Source organism: Clytia hemisphaerica, unplaced genomic scaffold (genome assembly GCF_902728285.1).
Source record: "Clytia hemisphaerica strain Z4C2 unplaced genomic scaffold, Clytia hemisphaerica genome assembly, whole genome shotgun sequence".
Lineage (NCBI taxonomy): Eukaryota > Metazoa > Cnidaria > Hydrozoa > Leptothecata > Clytiidae > Clytia > Clytia hemisphaerica.
The window spans coordinates 231433-248856 of NW_027104530.1; the positions used below are offsets into that span (position 1 = coordinate 231433).

General features: G+C 34.9%; 2 protein-coding genes across 2 annotated transcripts in view; both read right to left on the minus strand.

Moving 5' to 3' along the window:
- Positions 1 to 13001, minus strand: part of LOC136822351 (tRNA-dihydrouridine(16/17) synthase [NAD(P)(+)]-like) — a 37209-nt gene extending 24208 nt beyond the window's left edge. The window contains exons 1-3 of the mRNA XM_067078590.1: positions 12746 to 13001; positions 10802 to 10910; positions 10502 to 10552 (exon numbers count right to left, since the gene is read on the minus strand). Of these exons, the coding sequence (XP_066934691.1) occupies positions 10502 to 10552; positions 10802 to 10910; positions 12746 to 12979 (394 nt within the window). The 5' untranslated portion in view covers positions 12980 to 13001. The remainder of the gene's footprint in view (positions 1 to 10501; positions 10553 to 10801; positions 10911 to 12745) is intronic.
- Positions 13002 to 13983: 982 nt separating this feature from the next.
- LOC136822352 (tRNA-dihydrouridine(16/17) synthase [NAD(P)(+)]-like) overlaps positions 13984 to 17424 on the minus strand; it is a 29154-nt gene continuing 25713 nt past the window's right edge. The window contains exons 9-12 of the mRNA XM_067078591.1: positions 16995 to 17137; positions 16378 to 16427; positions 14940 to 15015; positions 13984 to 14499 (exon numbers count right to left, since the gene is read on the minus strand). Coding sequence (XP_066934692.1) covers positions 14294 to 14499; positions 14940 to 15015; positions 16378 to 16427; positions 16995 to 17137 — 475 coding nt within the window. The 3' untranslated portion in view covers positions 13984 to 14293. The remainder of the gene's footprint in view (positions 14500 to 14939; positions 15016 to 16377; positions 16428 to 16994; positions 17138 to 17424) is intronic.

Here is a 17424-nt window from a genome sequence, read left to right on the forward strand (position 1 = left end):
TGCAAATTAAAAGTGCGAGTTGCAAATTAAAAGTGCGAGTTGCAAATTAAAAGTGCGAGTTGCAAATTAAAAGTGCGAGTTGCAAATGGAAAAGTCAGTAAGGGTGAAAAACTATTCTATTGATAAAAGAAAATATATTTCTTAAATGATTAAATGATTATTGCTGCTCACTATTATACATAAAAAAGAACAAACATTTGGTGGAGAAATAAAAAAATGTACACAAAGTATGTATTTACATTGCATGAGTGTAAAGTACTGTAAAGAAAAGTGCTCCTGTGCGGGGGTAAGAGGCGTTGTTACTAAAAAGAATAACACAGGGTAACAAGGGATAACAGGTGGTAAGAAGGTAACAGGCTGAGAATGGTGGCTCTGAGGGGTCGTTTCACCTACAGTAATTATAAGATCACGTTCAAAACGTGAAGTCATGGTCGTAATATTTTAGAAAAAAGAGAAATTCCCACAAATTTTCAAAACCACAAACGATTTGGAAGTGCTCTAATTTTGGTTGGAAGGGTAGAGTTTTAGCGTTAGAATTAAGACTTAGGACCTTAGGATCTGAAGATCCAAAACTTCCATTAATGGTCCAATAATGTTGTGCCAAATTGAAATATCCGATTAAATTTAAGAGATGGCCCAAAATCGACTTTTTCGCCCGAACTCCAAATTCAAAAAACGAGAAAATAAGCTAAATTATCAATAGATTTTGACCATGATTGTAGAACAGCCCATTTGAAAGCTATTGAAGTTTGAATAGGGTGTCAATTTCTATCCTTTTGTTTTATCAGCATCAAATTTATAAGTGACAAAACCTTTCCCGAATTATTATTTAGGCTTTTCGACTTTTTTGTTTTAGTGTTTGGATGTTTCTATTTACTTTCATAAAATTATATGTCGCAAAACTCAACAAATATAAAAAGGATTATGAAAAAACACTTCCGGTTCTTGAGTTATTTTGATTTGAAATTTCTTTATAAACAATAGAATTACATGGAAACGAGGCCGGGCTGTATGTTTTAATTTTTATAAGGGATTTCACTGTGAACAAAAATAGTCATAAATATTGATAGAGCTCAAATTTTCAGAATAAACTTGTCTTTATAGGAGGAATACAAATATATAGTTTTGAATATGGTTTGAAGACCTTCGAAAAATACCAAACAATTCGGGAAAGGTGTATTGATTAAAGAAGCTTATAATTGACCATCAGATCATTATTTCATAAAAACAAGTCATTTTGTCAACATAAGGACAATACTTAGAATAATTGATTAGAATTGTATCTCTAAAACTACCCTTCCCAGTGTTTGCCTCTTAACGATATTTATCTATTTATATCAAAGGCATCTCATTTGGTACAGTTAAAATATTTGGTGTAATAAAGCTTGCAGGTATCACACTTAATTAGCCTGTCAATAATTTTGTCAAAAAGTGTCACTTTGTCTTGAAAATGACAGGTAACGTCCACGTTATTAAAAGCAACATTAAAGATGTTTCTCGTGGAAGAAGCACACGCACTTCCTTTCAAAACTTTAAGTTGTGTAATGCTCTGCTCATACAAAAATGAGCGAAAAGATGATTTGAGTGGTTACACAAAAAAAAGTAAACAGTTTGGCTAGGTTTTCCATGCTCTGTAACTTTTGATAGAATTCAAATGAAAGAAAGGGTTTCAAGCTTTTTTCGTCCTATTATCATAAGATAACAGGCTCAGACTTGTTTTTAATTTGCAACTCGCACTTTTAATTTGCAACTCGCACTTTTAATTTGCAACTCGCACTTTTAATTTGCGACTCGCACTTTTAATTTGCAACTCGCACTTTTAATTTGCAACTCGTACTTTTAGATTTGCAACTCGCACTTTTTATTTGCAACTCGCATTTGACTTATCGATTTGCAACTCGCACTTTTAATTTGCAACTCGCACTTTCAATTTGCAACTCGCGAATTTTATGTGTTAAAATGCAACTCGTAACTCGCAACTCGTGATTTTATTTTGTTAAAATACAACTCGTAACTCGTAACTCGTGAAAAGTAACTCGTAACTCGTGGTTCTAAATGCAACTCGTAACTCGTAACTCGTAACTCGCAACTCGCATATGAAAAATCCTCTCTTGTGAGTGTGTTCATAACGTGCGATACTTTAGAATTATTGACATGATATTAATAGCACTCACAAGTTATAAGCAGATTATAAAAAATTCTGTTGGGAAAATCGAGAGTTCTGAAGAAGTAACTTGTTCATAAGATTTGATATTCAACATTCATTTCAAAATGCATAGTCGATAATTGTAATCTTTGTTTACTGACGAGTAATTTGTGTTGTTTTAGTTACAGGAGTTTTTGTTCGCCTCTGCCGTTCTTTTTTGTACGATTTTATTGCTTTGTTTTGTGAACACTTTGGAAGTAGTTCATGTTTTCAAATAACACGATAATTTCTTGCAGAGTGCTCATAAGGGAAGCAGAAAGCAAGTTCTTTCCATCTTTCTCATTGGCTTATCTTCTTTGCTTATGCCTTTTGTCTTGTGAGCACTTTGATAAGAAAGCATCTTTTATGGTTGTAACGATTTTATTGCTTTTGTCTTGTGAGCACTTTGGAAAATAGTTCATGTTTTCAAATCACACGATCCTTTCTTGTACAGTGCTCATAAGGGAAGCAGAAAGCATATTTTATGGTTGTAACGATTTTATAGCTTTTTTTAGTGAGCACTTTGGAAAGCAGTTCATGTTTTCAAATCACACGATCCTTTCTTGTAGAGTGCTCATAAGGGAAGCAGAAAGCATATTTTATGGTTGTAACGATTTTATAGCTTTTTTTAGTGAGCACTTTGGAAAGCAGTTCATGTTTTCAAATCACACGATCCTTTCTTGTAGATGCTCATGAGGGAAGCAGAAAGCATATTTTATGGTTGTAACGATTCTTTTGCTTTTTTTAGTGAGCACTTTGGAAAGTAGTTCATGTTTTCAAATCACACGATCCTTTCTTGTAGATGCTCACAAGGGAAGCAGAAAGCATATTTTATGGTTGTAACGATTCTTTTGCTTTTTTTAGTGAGCACTTTGGAAAGTAGTTCATGTTTTCAAATCACACGATCCTTTCTTGTAGATGCTCACAAGGGAAGCAGAAAGCATATTTTATGGTTGTAACGATTTTATTCCTTTTTTAGTGAGCACTTTGGAAAATAGTTCATGTTTTCATGTCACACGATCCTTTCTTGTACAGTGCTCATAAGAGAAGAAGAAAGCATCTTCTATGGTTGTAACGATTTTATTGCTTTTTTAGTGAGCACTTTGGAAAGCAGTTCATGTTTTCAAATCACACGATCCTTTCTTGCAGAGTGCTCATAAGGGAAGCAGAAAGCATATTTTATGGATGTAACGATCTTATTGCTTTTTTTAGTGAGCACTTTGGAAAGCAGTTCATGTTTTCAAATCACACGATCCTTTCTTGCAGAGTGCTCATAAGGGAAGCAGAAAGCATATTTTATGGATGTAACGATCTTTTGCTTTTTTTAGTGAGCACTTTGGAAATAGTTCGTGTTTTCAAATAACAAGATAATTTCTTGTAGAGTACTCATAAGGGAGGCAGAAAGCATATTCTATGGTTGTAACGATTTTATTGCTTTTGTCTTGTGAGCACTCTTTAAAAGTATTTCATATTTTCAAATCACACGATCCTTTCTCATAAGGTAAGCAGAAAGCACGATTTTCTGACGTTTGGATAATATCGGATGAATCGATATCGTTTTTGAACGACATTCGCCAATGTCTTTTTCCGTTGTTTTTTCCCATCGACAATCTAGGAGAGAGTACAATGGTGGGTGCGAAAAAGAGCAACATATTCAGGGGATACCAATGCTTTTGATGACAACTGAAGTGAACACAGGATATCTCAAAAAAAGACGTTCGTTTGACCATTGTCTTGGTTGGTCGAAGTTCTATGATAAAATTGACGTCATTGGAAAAGTGACGTCAAATAAAATCTTTGCAAGTGTTTTCCATTTCAGTGAAGTGCGAAATAGAGTTAAGCATACAAACATAAACAAAAGACAAATTGAATAATAATGCATTGGTCTTATTTCAAAATAAGTGGTGAAGTTGTCGAGTCTGGCTTGTAACTGGCGATCAAGTTGCATGGGAAGAAAATTCTTCGTCATAATAAAAAAAGATGACCGTGAGCTTCCGAGAGATCAGTGACAAATTTGTGATAAGTTTTACCTCGCCATATTTTACTTGTGAGCTCATTTGGTAGAAAGTTAATTTCATTTGCTTGTCTTGTCTGCTTGTGAGTGTGTTCAAAAAGTGCGATACTTTAGAATTATTGGCATGATTTTAATTACACACAGGAGTAAAAAGCTGATTCCATCAAAAATTTAAGTTAGGAAAATCTAAAAAATCTTTCAAAAGGGATTCTGCATAAGCAAGATTTCATATTCAAATGCCATTTAAAAGTGAAGGTTTCCTCGCAGTCTGTTTACGTTTCGTTAGTTGAACAGATTTCCGTAAAGCCTTAAAATGTTCTTGAATTGTTTTTCATATTTTTACCATCGAAGCCTTTTATGTTCTTATATAGTTCGTTCTTATAAAAAAACGTGTACAATAGAAATTCAATCTTGGATATGTACTTGTTGTTAGAGAGCTTGTTTTGTGAGCGCAATTCAAAGGGCTCTGTTATTTTTGGAAATATTGGGTTTTTTCGATTGCACACATAGAACAAGTAGGGTTCCACAGTGACAGTGACCACTGATCTGAAAGTAGTAGTTTAAGGTTGTGCAACATCAATTCAAAAAGAGATTTTATATGAAAATGTGTCATTTTCTACAAAAATTCTTTCTCAGCTTGTCTTGTGAGTGTGTTAAAAAAATGCTATATTTTCAAACTATGGGTATGATTTTAATAGCACTCAGAAGTTATAAAGCAGACCGATAGAATGTTGAAAACGTTATTGTAGAAGCTTGTTCAAGATTTGATATTCAACTGTCATTTATATGAAGAGTTGAATTTCTTAAGGTCTTGCTTATTGACACGTCATTTGGAAAGTAATTCTTCTTGGTTTTCTTATATTGTATTAAGTAAGTCTGCGACCGCAGTCGGAGGCGACCCGAAGGCTCCTCTTTCGATAGCTATCTACCCGAAGGTAGAGGAGGGCGCCACTCTTTCTCACTGAATTGCTCCACTTACCCTTGATCCTTCTCTTAATTGCATCTTAAGAGCATCAAGCAGAGAAGGCATCTTGGGAATCGGATGCTCTACCACTGCAATACGGTCACTTCTTATATTGAGAGCAATCTAAAGAAGGGGTTATTCTTTTCGATCATAGACGTAGACCTGTGTGTGACTTCTACCTGGTTAGTCAAGGAAAATCAACAGTATAGTAATAGACGTATTATCGGTAGGTAAGGTTGTTGCTTGTTTGTAAGAATGGTAGGAGATTTGGATTTCACTTTTTGAGGTGAGTGACTAAATGTCCAGAGCATGCTTATTACCAAGTAGTGTTTAAACTGTATTATGGCATCATGTAGCTTCTAGCTTTGTCAGTACCTGTTCGTATTGCTTGTTTGTAAGCATGTTAGGAGATCTGACTGTCACTTTTAGACGGCAGCTAAATGTCCAGAGCATGCTTATTACCAAGTAGTGTTCAAACTATATTATGGCATCATGTAGCTTCTAGTAATATTTTATGATTGCTTGTTCGCAAGCATGTTAGTGAATTCATTGGCTGTCACGTCAAGATGGCAGCCTAAATGTCCAGAGCATACTTATTACCAAGTAGTGTTCAAACTATGTTATGGCATCATGAAGCTTCTAGCTTTGTCAGTTCCTGTTCGTATAGCTTGTTTGTAAGCATGTTAGGAGATCTGACTGTCACTTTTGGATGGTAGCCTAAATGTCCAGAGCATACTTATTACCAAGTTGTGTTTAAACCATACTATATGGTATTATGAAGCTTCTAGTTTTCTCAGTACCTGTTCGTATAGCTTGTTTGTAAGCGTGTTAGGAGATCTGACTGTCACTTTTAGACGGCAGCTAAATGTTCAGAGCATGCTTATTACCAAGTAGTGTTCAAACTATGTTATGGTATCATGTAGCTTCTAGCTTTGTCAGTACCTGTTCGTATAGCTTGTTTGTGTACTGTGATTCACTTGGCAAGTGATCGCGTCTTCACCCGGGTCAACCAATGCCATGTGAGGGGAATTGGGTGCCATGCCCCGATAAAAGAGTGTGGGGAATTATGCGCGTGGTGTGATTAGATCCAGTTTAACTATGGAATATTTTGTTTAATCTCATGGTTGATTGAAATTCGATTGACGTTTTAGCTTACGTTAATTTGTAATTTCCCGCGAACTTGTAATTTCCCTTCTAGCTTTCGTAATTTCCCTCCTAGATTTTGTAATTTCCCGAGAAAGTGAAATTTCCATCGTTTGGAAATTCATCACCTTTTTCAAATTTCTTACTAACTTCGAAGGCTTAATTAAATGGAATATTATTCAATTAAAACTCGAATCGCGCTTCTATGACTTTTTCAGACCTCTTTTTAAAGTTTCAGATTGATTTCCAGTGTAAAATTGACGTCTTTCAGAATTGCTAGAATTTTAACCCAAACCATGAGATTAACCAGGAATCCAATGCTTGTTTTCGTGAAATTCTAGATAAATTACCCTCGGTCAAATTTCAAAAAATTTCAAAATTGACCTCGGGAAATTTATCCCGAATTTCCCTCATAACCATGAGATTACTAGTACAAATTTTAGTACCAGGTAGGTTGTTTTTCGAGTACACTTGAAAAGGGCAATAAGAATTTTAGAACAATGGTGTATTTCAATTAGTACTAGTAATCGTATGGTTTGGAGTGCAATTAACGATTAATCACGAGTAACAAAGGAGAAAATAGTAATTTGCACGAGTCCGAAGGACGAGTGCAAATTACGGTATTTTCTCCTTTGTTACGAGTGATTAATCGTTAATTGCACGACAAAACATACGATTCCGAGGTAATCGTCATAATATAAACATTCGAAAACCTCCTTTTTTTCTTTTGTGTTTAAAAAGAAAACATTGCAGTGTAATTTTTCTTTGTTTTCAATTAAAAGAAGCTATTTTAACGTAAAATTTCTTTGTTCTTTTTTATATTGAAGAAAAAAATGTCTTTGTTTTTTATTATATAGTAAAAAAAGTCTCTGACACAGGACTTGGGAGAGAAAAGAAAAAGGGGACAAAAGTGTCCCCCCGCCGAAGAGTGCAAAAAGTGGTAATAGTGCAATTAACGATTAATTGCACTCCTCTAAACCAATCCGATTCGAGTAATTTTGCACGGCTGACGATTACACACATAAGACAAAGTGGGCAACTATCAAAACGTTGGAATATGCATCCGGTAGCTTGTTTTGCAAGTGCAATTTATAAAGGGTGGTATTTTCAGAATAATTATCCAACTTAGTTGCACTCGTAGAACAAAAGGTTCTACAAGATTTCACAACATTTAGTTATAACTTGTATGTATGACCTTTACCTGCTTAACAGGCGAATCAGCAGTATTAATATATGGACTATTGCTTTGAAAGTGAGCTGATAATATAACTTGTTTGTAAGCATGGTCAAGAGATTTGTCTTTCACTTTTTTGGGATGAATGATGAAATCTCCACACCATACTTATCATCACATAGTGTTGAAAAATAACTCAATTCTATTCTTGATATTTTTATTTTTTCAGTCAGTTCTAATGCTTGTTTTGCAAGTACATTTCAATAAAGAGATATTTCAAGAACAACTTTCTACAAAAATTCATTCTTGTCTTGTGAGTGTATTAAAAATATGCTATATTTTTAAACAATGTGTATGACTTTAATTGCACTCAAAAGTTACAAAGCGGACCGATAGAATGTTGAAAACGTTTTTTAGAAGCTTGTTCATAAAAGTAACATTTGATACATTCTTCTCTGTTCATTCACAGACAAGCGGGCTTTCATAAAATTTTGGTTTTTTCGTCTATATGTGTACGAGCGTTAACTAGTCTAAACAAATCAAAACTAGACAAAAATTGGACCACTTTAAGGTGTTTTTATAGCACTGGAGATGCTAGCTAGATCATCTTCTTAATGAACGTGATAAACATTTTGATGGTTATCGATCACAAAAATGATACATTCTTTAAAAGCTTGTTTTGCGAATTCAAGGGATATATTATCTTTAAAGGGTGGTATTTTCGAAAAAGCATTTTGTATTTGGTTGCACAGAAATAATGTATCTACCAAAAACCACAAAGAATAGTATTTGCAGAATAATTCCAGCATTTAGTTGCACTCATAGAACCAACGGGCGCAATTCCGGCTGCTAATGCTTTTTTGCTACTTTTAAACGTACCTTAAAATTTAAAGTAAGACAATCTCAAAATGAGAAAATCGTTGATGGTCTGTGCTTTCAAGATCGTGATTCAGAGTAAAAACTGTTCCTTTTTATAAAGACTTGTCAGCAAATTCAATCTCAAAGTAAATAACTTTAAGGCTTGCAGTGTACCGAAAGTGTTGTTTATTAGAGTGGTTGTCTTTCATTGGCCATAAAGGTTAATTTTAAGCAAGATTTTCAAGGTAAATTTATTCATAAATTTGTCGGCATTTCTTCCTCAAAATAATACCACGTTGACTATGTGAAGGGCCTTATTCATTAAACCTAATGACTGTATATTTACGATTGACCCGTATTTGAAAGTTAGAATATCATTTATGTGAATAACTTGTGAGTATCATCTTTACCAAGTAATCCTGTTAAAAGGGTAATGCCACAGGTGACTTTTTTAGTTAGGAGATTTGTTGTTTGCTTCTGCTCAAATATACCAAGCACAATACACACTATTTTTACAAAAAATCAATACCAATAAATAAATCAGGTAAATAAATTTTTAAGAACATTTTAAGAACATAATAGACTTGAAAATAACAGCATAAGAACAGACGATTCTAAACCGTAATAGATAAATAAATTCATTTTTAACGTTGGAAGACATTAAATTAGAAAACTTTTGAACCTACTTTTAGGATTTCAATATCGTGAAGTTCAAAATGGAGCGGTAGGGTTTTGTAATGGTTGGGTTTAGATTGAGCATGATTCTCAGAGCTGAATAATCATGTCCATTGCAAACACTTAAAACTCAAACAACATCCTCCAAAAAATCGATTGCCCTTTTCCAAGAATTGTATTGAATATTGTGTTCTCTCCTCTCCATCTGAGAACACGGCAATATTCATCTTAACGTGATTTCAAAGAATAAAACTATTTTCTCGGTAAGAAAGTTTAACTTCGAAATCATGTTCATAAACATAACAAACACCACGAACTCCAAAACTGATAACTAGAACTAAAGAACTATTCAAATGATCATAGTGTGCAGAGGGGTCTGAACCCCCCCATTAATATTTCATCCCCCCCTATAAAGGTATCCCCCCTATTTTTAAAATTTTTTGATCCCGCACCATTTACAGGGGTCCGAGCCCCCAGCATATAATTTGTACTCCCAGTATTGGGGAAGAATTTTGATGAATGAAATATATTTTTCAGTGTGAATTCGTACCAATAGTCAATGAACTTGAAAACACTAGCAAATAAACAGTAAACTTTATTGACTTAAATCAACATATAACATAAAAAAAAATTTTTTAACCAAAAAGTTACTATCCCCCCCATTTTTATTTGACCCCCCCCTATAAGCTCAAACCCCCCATTTTAACTGAAAAATTGCCCATCCCCCCCTATAAAGCCTTCCTTGAAAACTCGGATCCCCCCCTTAAAAAAGGGGGGGGGGGGGGTTCATACTATGATGATAATATAGTGTGTCTTTTTGGACGTGATTTCCAGAGAAAACCTTTTTTTTATAAAGAGGAATGTTTTTCTGAGTCATGTTTATTCATTCAGTCAAGGACCTTTAGAAACGATAAGTGGAATGGACAGTTCGTTCAAAAAAAATACATTCAGCTCAGAATATGTTTTTCTGGACGTGATTTACAGAAACAACTTTATTTTTTATAAAGACGAGATTTCTTGTGGGTCATGTTCATTCAGAGAACCAAGGACCATAAGAAACGATAGGTGGAATGGACGTTTCGTTCAATAAGGTTAGAAATTTCCTAATTTGGAATCAAATAGTGGTTGACTGTATTCTTGGAGGTATTAATGAATTTATGTATTTGCACTTTTGAGGACGGTAGAGTGACTGAATCGATTTGGAAAAACCTGCAATTCCACCCCACAAAATCGAAGACGGTAAAAGTGCTGATTTACCGTCGTCCTCAGCTGGTCAGGATCTACTCAAATTAGAACCTTACCGTCTCCGTCACTGAAAAACACACATACATAAACTCGCTATTGTTGTTGTTTTGAGGAACAGGAGCCGCCCATGACAATGTGTACAACACGTGCATAAGGGAAAATACCGTTCATTATCTCTTTGGTAAACGCCGAGTGAGCAAACAGATAGAGTAAAATGTAAAAAGTAAAATAGAATTCACTTACTGATATTCTCCACTCGTTCCCACTCTTCCATTAGAAATGCACCGTAATGTCCTTAAAATGGAAAACAAAGAATGAGATGATAATACGTCGAAAGACCGCTTCTTATGCAACGCCTGTTTAATATTCGTGATGTGAGGCACTAGAGAGTCTTCCTATAATAATTCTAGTGCTACCCTTTTCAGGACGAGCCCTTCTGCCATGCGAGAATTGTAAGAAAACCAGTGATTTATATCATGAAAAGTTTACTCAACAAAGGCAACCCTAGAAAATGGGATCGCCTTGAAAATTCGACATTTGTACCTCTCGCAGCGATGACTTGAGGGCAACCGAGATTCAAATCAACTCCATCACAATGTGGTTCTGCTAATTCACAAGCATCTGCAAATTTCTCAGGATCGTTTGCACAAAACTGAAAGAAAGATAGATAAAGGTCGTATTATAGTCATAAATTCAATTGACTTTTCAATTGGGCTTTCACATAAACTAGAGAGCTGCTTACATTTGAAGTCAATACTTTTTGACTACAGACTTCCATAAGCCGCCTATCGATACTAATGATTTGACATGGAAAGTTTTTAATTGACTTGACATTTTCAGGCTAACTCTGATACAAGCCAAGCTAATTTTAACCTAAACTTTATTTCACACGAGAGAAATTTCACTGAGTCTCTGAGATGGATGATCACCTGCCTGGCACGTGATAATCAGCTTGGGGCTAGACATTTGAGCAGGCTAAGGGGTTAGATTTCCCCCAAAAGTGTGGGTAGAAAATGGGGTTTTTGTCAATTATCCAAAACAAGTTTTAAGAGTAGTATTTGCCCTAATAATGATTACTAACTGATTAGCACTAATTAAAAACAAGAGCTTACGATGTACATATTTCGAGCACTTTGAAAATTAAAACAAATATGATCATATTTCATGTAAACTAAATAAGATGAACAAGGGTATGTTTCTTCAGTCTTGAGTTGAAGCGATAGTGGACAAAGACAAAAGATTGGTTACAGCCGTTTCTTACGAATTTTCAAAATTACCATGATCTAGTTGTCGATTCTAAAATTTGCGTAATGATAATTTGATGAAACAACATGGCAATATAATATTCAAAACGCAATCTGGAGATGAGTATTCCAGGAGTGATTGAGTTTGAAAGTAAGACGAAAAACTAAGTCTTAGTCCTATTTATCTAAGACGACGTACAGAAAAAAGGAAAAACTATATGAATAGAGAATTATACAAGGATGTGATAGTGCTGATGTCAGCAATTCTCTCAATCGCAATCACAATCATCAATAGTTCATGCATTTATATCATCGTGACAACAAAAAAAATACGAGAAAAACCACCCATGATATTCATCGTAAATCTCCTCGTAACTTATTTACTGCAAGGCGTTTTCGTGATGCCGACCTACGCCCTTTTCCGGTCCGGCAACTTTAGCGAGACTGTGTGTGCATATGTGTGTGATGCATGGCGCCTGTCTTACATGGTCACATTTTACGGGATGTGTGTCAACGTGTTACTGATCGCAATCGATCGATTTCTCGCAACCAAATATGCCTTATCTCGTAAAATCAGGCTGACTTCGACAAAGTGTAAGACAATATGCTGTTTGGCGTGGTTGTACATAATCATATTATGTTTGATACCGTTTGTGCCGATGAATAGGTCAAAATCGTTGGAGAATTCAAAATGTCATTACAACCAACCGAGGGTTTGGACTATATTCATGCTGCTTGTCAACTCTGCTCTCCCTATAGTTCTGAATTTTGGCATTTATATATACATTGCTCGCAAAATGAAACACAACAGTAGAGTGTTATTTGGAAGGCAGAAAAAACACAGTCAAGCTACAATAGATCGACTAGCTTTGAATAGAAAGTTGACAACTCTGACGGTCAAAATAACACTCCTTTATGGTATAACCTGGATACCTTCTATTGTTTACTATAAGCTTGTTACCATAGCACCTAAAACATTCAGTGACAATTTTTACGGTTCCGACACAGAAGAAATAATAACATTTGTCAACAAGTTTGTGACATTTTTGGATGCTGTTTTCGCACCTGTTTTGTTTTGTTACAGTAGTGAAGATTTCAGAAAGGCTTTTTGGAAGAGGTTCTGGGTGAAAAGAAGCGCGGTAGAAAGTTATGAACTGAAATGAAACTTAATCAAGAATCGAGGATTACACAAGGCCGCGAAGCACCTGAAATGTAACCCAGATTACAAAAAAACATAGCATACCTGAAAAAGCAGAGGTCGATCATCAGGGCAATGTTCAATAACCAGTTTCCTGTATTTTTGATCCCTGGAAAAGATACCAGCATGCCACATCGGTGTGTAACAAAGATGCACACCCAATTCTCTTGACATTTTTCTGAACGGTAATTCTGATTGGTCAACCATTGGTGCTAAAACATGTTTAGGTGAACCGAGAACTTCTTTGTAAAATTTGTATCCTTCGTTTTCTTCAGCCATTTTAATGTTGTGTGATTTATAATTGTATCTTTTTTGTTGTTTTTATGATTGATATTTTTTTAGTTTAGTTTTTTAACTAGGAATAAAAATAAAATCAATAGAACAACTATGCAAATTGATTAGTTGATTTTCAAACTCAGCATCGCATTAAAAAGTGAGAAATCTCGGAGAAACATTTATGCTAAGCTACAAATTAAAAAACCATGGTAAACTATAATAGAATTATTGTATGTAACCTAATTACATTAGGTAAAATTTAATAGAATATTATCATAAAGAATATAAATATCAGTGTGCGATGGATGGGCAGTGTCCTACCAGCTCAAATTTTATAAAACTTTTAAAAAATTCATTTACCTAAAAATAATTATCATAAAAATTCAAGAAAAATAGTTGTCACACTTTTAGGCGTATTGTTTATTGATGCTACCGATATTTTTTTTATCTTGCTATATATGTAATTAATTTTCAGCGTTTTCATCTTCCTTTTCAACTCTTTGGTAGGAAAATTTGTCGGAAAAAGACCCGAAGATTTTCAGCATTTAAACCGTAACCGCCGTTATTTAGACATAGCGCGTGAATAATTAAAAACAAAGACTAATTATTTTCAAAGTACGCCTTATCAATCAGGGGAAAATCAATCTACTATAATCTTAAATTTCAATTAAAAGCTTTTCTCCTTGAAAAGAGCAAAACTTAGAGGAGTGTCCTAGATAAAATAAAACAGTAAACTTTCAATTTTCTTAAACTCGAAGATAAAAATTCTGGCTCCTTATAAACGTGTTTGTAAATTTAATTCTTCCAAAGCACCCCCCGTTTAGGCACTTTAGAGTAAGTAATTTTCTCTTGACCCAATGAATTGTTAATTTAACCAACCTCATTTGAATTTACATCAGCGGTCTGAGAAAGTCCTTTGCCGGGTCGGCAATATCGGACTGTGATTTGTTTTGGATTTTCAAGAAGTTAGAAGTAATAAAATATAACTAATACAAATTCTCCTCACAACAAAAATTCAAAGATTCTTCCAAAGAAATTCTTTGATTAAATTCAATCCAATTCAACATAGTGTTGATTATGAGTTTTTTGTACCGCAATAAAAATTCGGGAATAAATATCTGCACAGCGCAGACGCTCCGTTACGATTCAGCTTGACGGACATTATACTAGAGATTCGCACGGTTCACCCATAGCCTCGATGAAAAGTTCGCAGTGATTGAAAACAAACCCAATCAAACTTCCAAAGGAACTATGCATTCCAAAATAGAAGGTACTTCACTTTGGTAGATGTAAAAATTAACCTTTCCGATGCTTTCGTCAAGTGGCAATGATCGAATTCGGATCTTTGGCATCATTATCACTGTTTTTTTCTCCGCTGTTCCGGTTTTCGTCTACATTGACACCAGCTTTTATATATTTGTCTTGGCACGGTGCATTTTCAGCTTTTTGTTTCTGCTTTTCTGCTTCTTCTTCATCTTCTTTTTCACGTCTCAGTTTGTTGAATAAGAATTTGAATTTGTGACCTTCAAAAATAACGAAAACGATAAATAAAGGATGATACATAATAGGTCTTGTAGAAAGCAAGATGAAATTTAAGGCCAATCCCCTCTAATGGCTTTTTTCTTTATTAATAATATCTAGAATAAAGGCGAGTGGAGTAGAGCCCAAATAAACAACAAAGACGCTAGTTATAAGTTTTCAAGTTGTTTTTTAAGGCTCAGCGAACGGCAAACATGTTTAAATGAAATCACTGGTCTAGAAGTTTCATTCGCCAACCGATGGTCATAACAGCATTACATTGCTAAAGATCTGCCAGTTTAGAATCTCAACTCCACTGGAGCTATACTATGTTTTGTCATTTGGCGGAGTAAAACCCTGATTTTTAGATCCATTTCCCTCTTGAATAGATCGTCTAGAAACTACAATAAACCAGTATGAAGTAAACAAAAAAATGAAAACGTACCTGAACAATCGAGTACTTTGATAGCGGTCATATCTTTACAACAAGCTTTACATAAATTGTGTTCACATTTCTTGCCCTGTAAAATAACAAGATTAAATAATTGCATGCGATTGAAAATTAATTCCCCAAGCCAATGCATATCTCCATTACAAACGTAATGGCAACCTAGACAGTAAAGTAGGACCAATTTAGACGAAAGGTGTAAAAACAAGCTACATGCTGAATGGACCTACCTGAAGATTGATGTAATACGACAAATAAAAAAATTGAAACAATAGTATAGTTCATGGCATTTTCAAATCATGGTTCGTTTTGTGATGATACATTAAAATTAAACTAGCCCTCGGTCTGTAAAATGCCAATAAATCAGGTGACGATATGAAAACAATAAAATCTTAATTTGCATTATCATCAGTATCTATAGAAAATAGAAAAAAAGTTGAATTTGTTTCTAAGATCCCAAATAAATTTCTGTAAATTTTGTAAATAAATGAGACCTGCAAATAATTCGAACTACCGACGCTGCTAATTGACAGGTGGAATTATTGATGATTGTGAGAATATTGTGTACCCGGACTGGTACAGATAAAGAGTTTGTAATCTTACGAACTGTTCTTATAACAGACAATATAAAATTTCCATCAGCTTTTTAATTTGACGCTCCTTCGTATATTAATTTCCTTCGTTTGTATATAGCATATTCCTAAATGACATTTTCTCTACGTTTTCTTTATACTAGGATAATTAATTTTAATTATTAGGCAATTATTTTATGCCATACTATCTCCGATTCTTTCACGCTTGGGACTTCTGAATTCATTCTAATTTTGATTTGATTGGAGAAGGTTGTTTTTGACATGAGTTGACTTCCTCAAGAAATTCAGTGGAAATTTATCGTTTTCGTATGGCAAAGTATCTTGTATCCAGTTTCTTGTTGTAGTGATTACCCGCCTTTAGTTCTCACTACCTTTCTGGTCAGCATCTCACTCGTGGCCAGCTGGTGAGTTTTTCTGCTGTTTTCATTTGTTCTTTTTCATAGGCTTAGGTTAGGTTTTTGTGTGGCCTCTGGTCTTCTCTGTTTGGCCTCGTTTTTCTCTTTCTTTTTGGCATTTTTCTGTTTTATACATTTTTAGGTTAAGTTAAGTTAGGATTTAAGTTCTAGAATTTTCTGTTAGTTTGTCATTCATTTTTCTCATATTTATCTCAGTTTAATCATTTCCGTTTATCAGTCAATTAGTCAAATTTTCTCTAATTAGGATCAAATTTTGTCTTGTCAAATATTTATGAATTTTCGTTTTTCTTTCTTCATTTAGTTTGAATATATCATATCTCGACCCTCTCGCGTCAAGATTATTTCGGACACACCCCAGGTGCGATGCACTAGGCCCACAGAGTTGTGTGTTTCAAATGAAGAAATGTCAAAACATATTTAACTTACCCAGGGGTTGTTCTTGCACGTCACGCATAGCGGCCATTTGTCTTTTGGAACTATGAAGCAAGGAAAGAATACTTGATCCTTACAAACTTATCTCTTGTACTTGCACGATTTAGAAATTTTCATTCGACGCGCTATATCTCTGAAGGTCGGGAAGGTTTCTCAACATCGGGAAGGCTTGGATAACGGAATTTCGCCCGACTGTCTCATGGATTTTGCAGTGGGAGGCCTGAACTCTAGCCCTCGTTTTCGGGTATTGGTTGGTCCAATCGAAATATTTTCAGGCTTATTCACAAGGGCAGTTCAGCCCGACCGGGAATACGAAACATCAGGTAGACTATCATTCCTCTCATGGGAAATTGGGCCACTGACATCAAAACGTTTCGATTGACTTTACCAATTCTATGAAATGTCGTCAGGACATCAATCAGATGTATATGGTTCTAGATTCTAAGCCGTTTTTAATGAAATCTTCTATTTTGAGCCCTCATAAAGAAAGAAAGCAGAGAAAAACACCGAGCTAAACAAAGGCGTACGGATTAAAGAATGTTTGACATCGAAATATTTTTCATAGTAGCGAAAAAAGCAAAAAAATCAAAAGTCAAAAAGAATTGACGTACCTTTAGGGAATAAGCCTTTGCCGTGCTGTTGGTGTTTTTCACGTATAGCTTTTCGTTTGGAGGGCGGTTTTAGTTTGGCTTTTGCTTCCACCTCTTTACCGCCCTCTTCGAGTGGCCTTTTCTCGCCCGATGTTGTTTTTGGTCTAAGTGAGGTAGAGAAGCGAAAGCTTTGTAGATTAAAAGAACACAAATTTTTTGGGGGAATTTACGACACATCTCCTGAAATAGTCTGCTAGTTAATTGAAACCATCTTAAAATTCCGCATACAAAATGTTTACATCAGTTTCTAAATATGTTGCTCAAACGAATGATTGACACCCCTTAAACGAAAACCAGAAAATAGAAAATGGAAATCACCCCTTTGGAGCTGCAAGGAGAACGGTTTCAAGTTAACCCAGGGCCTCGCTTCCAGTAAAAGACAAGCAGGACA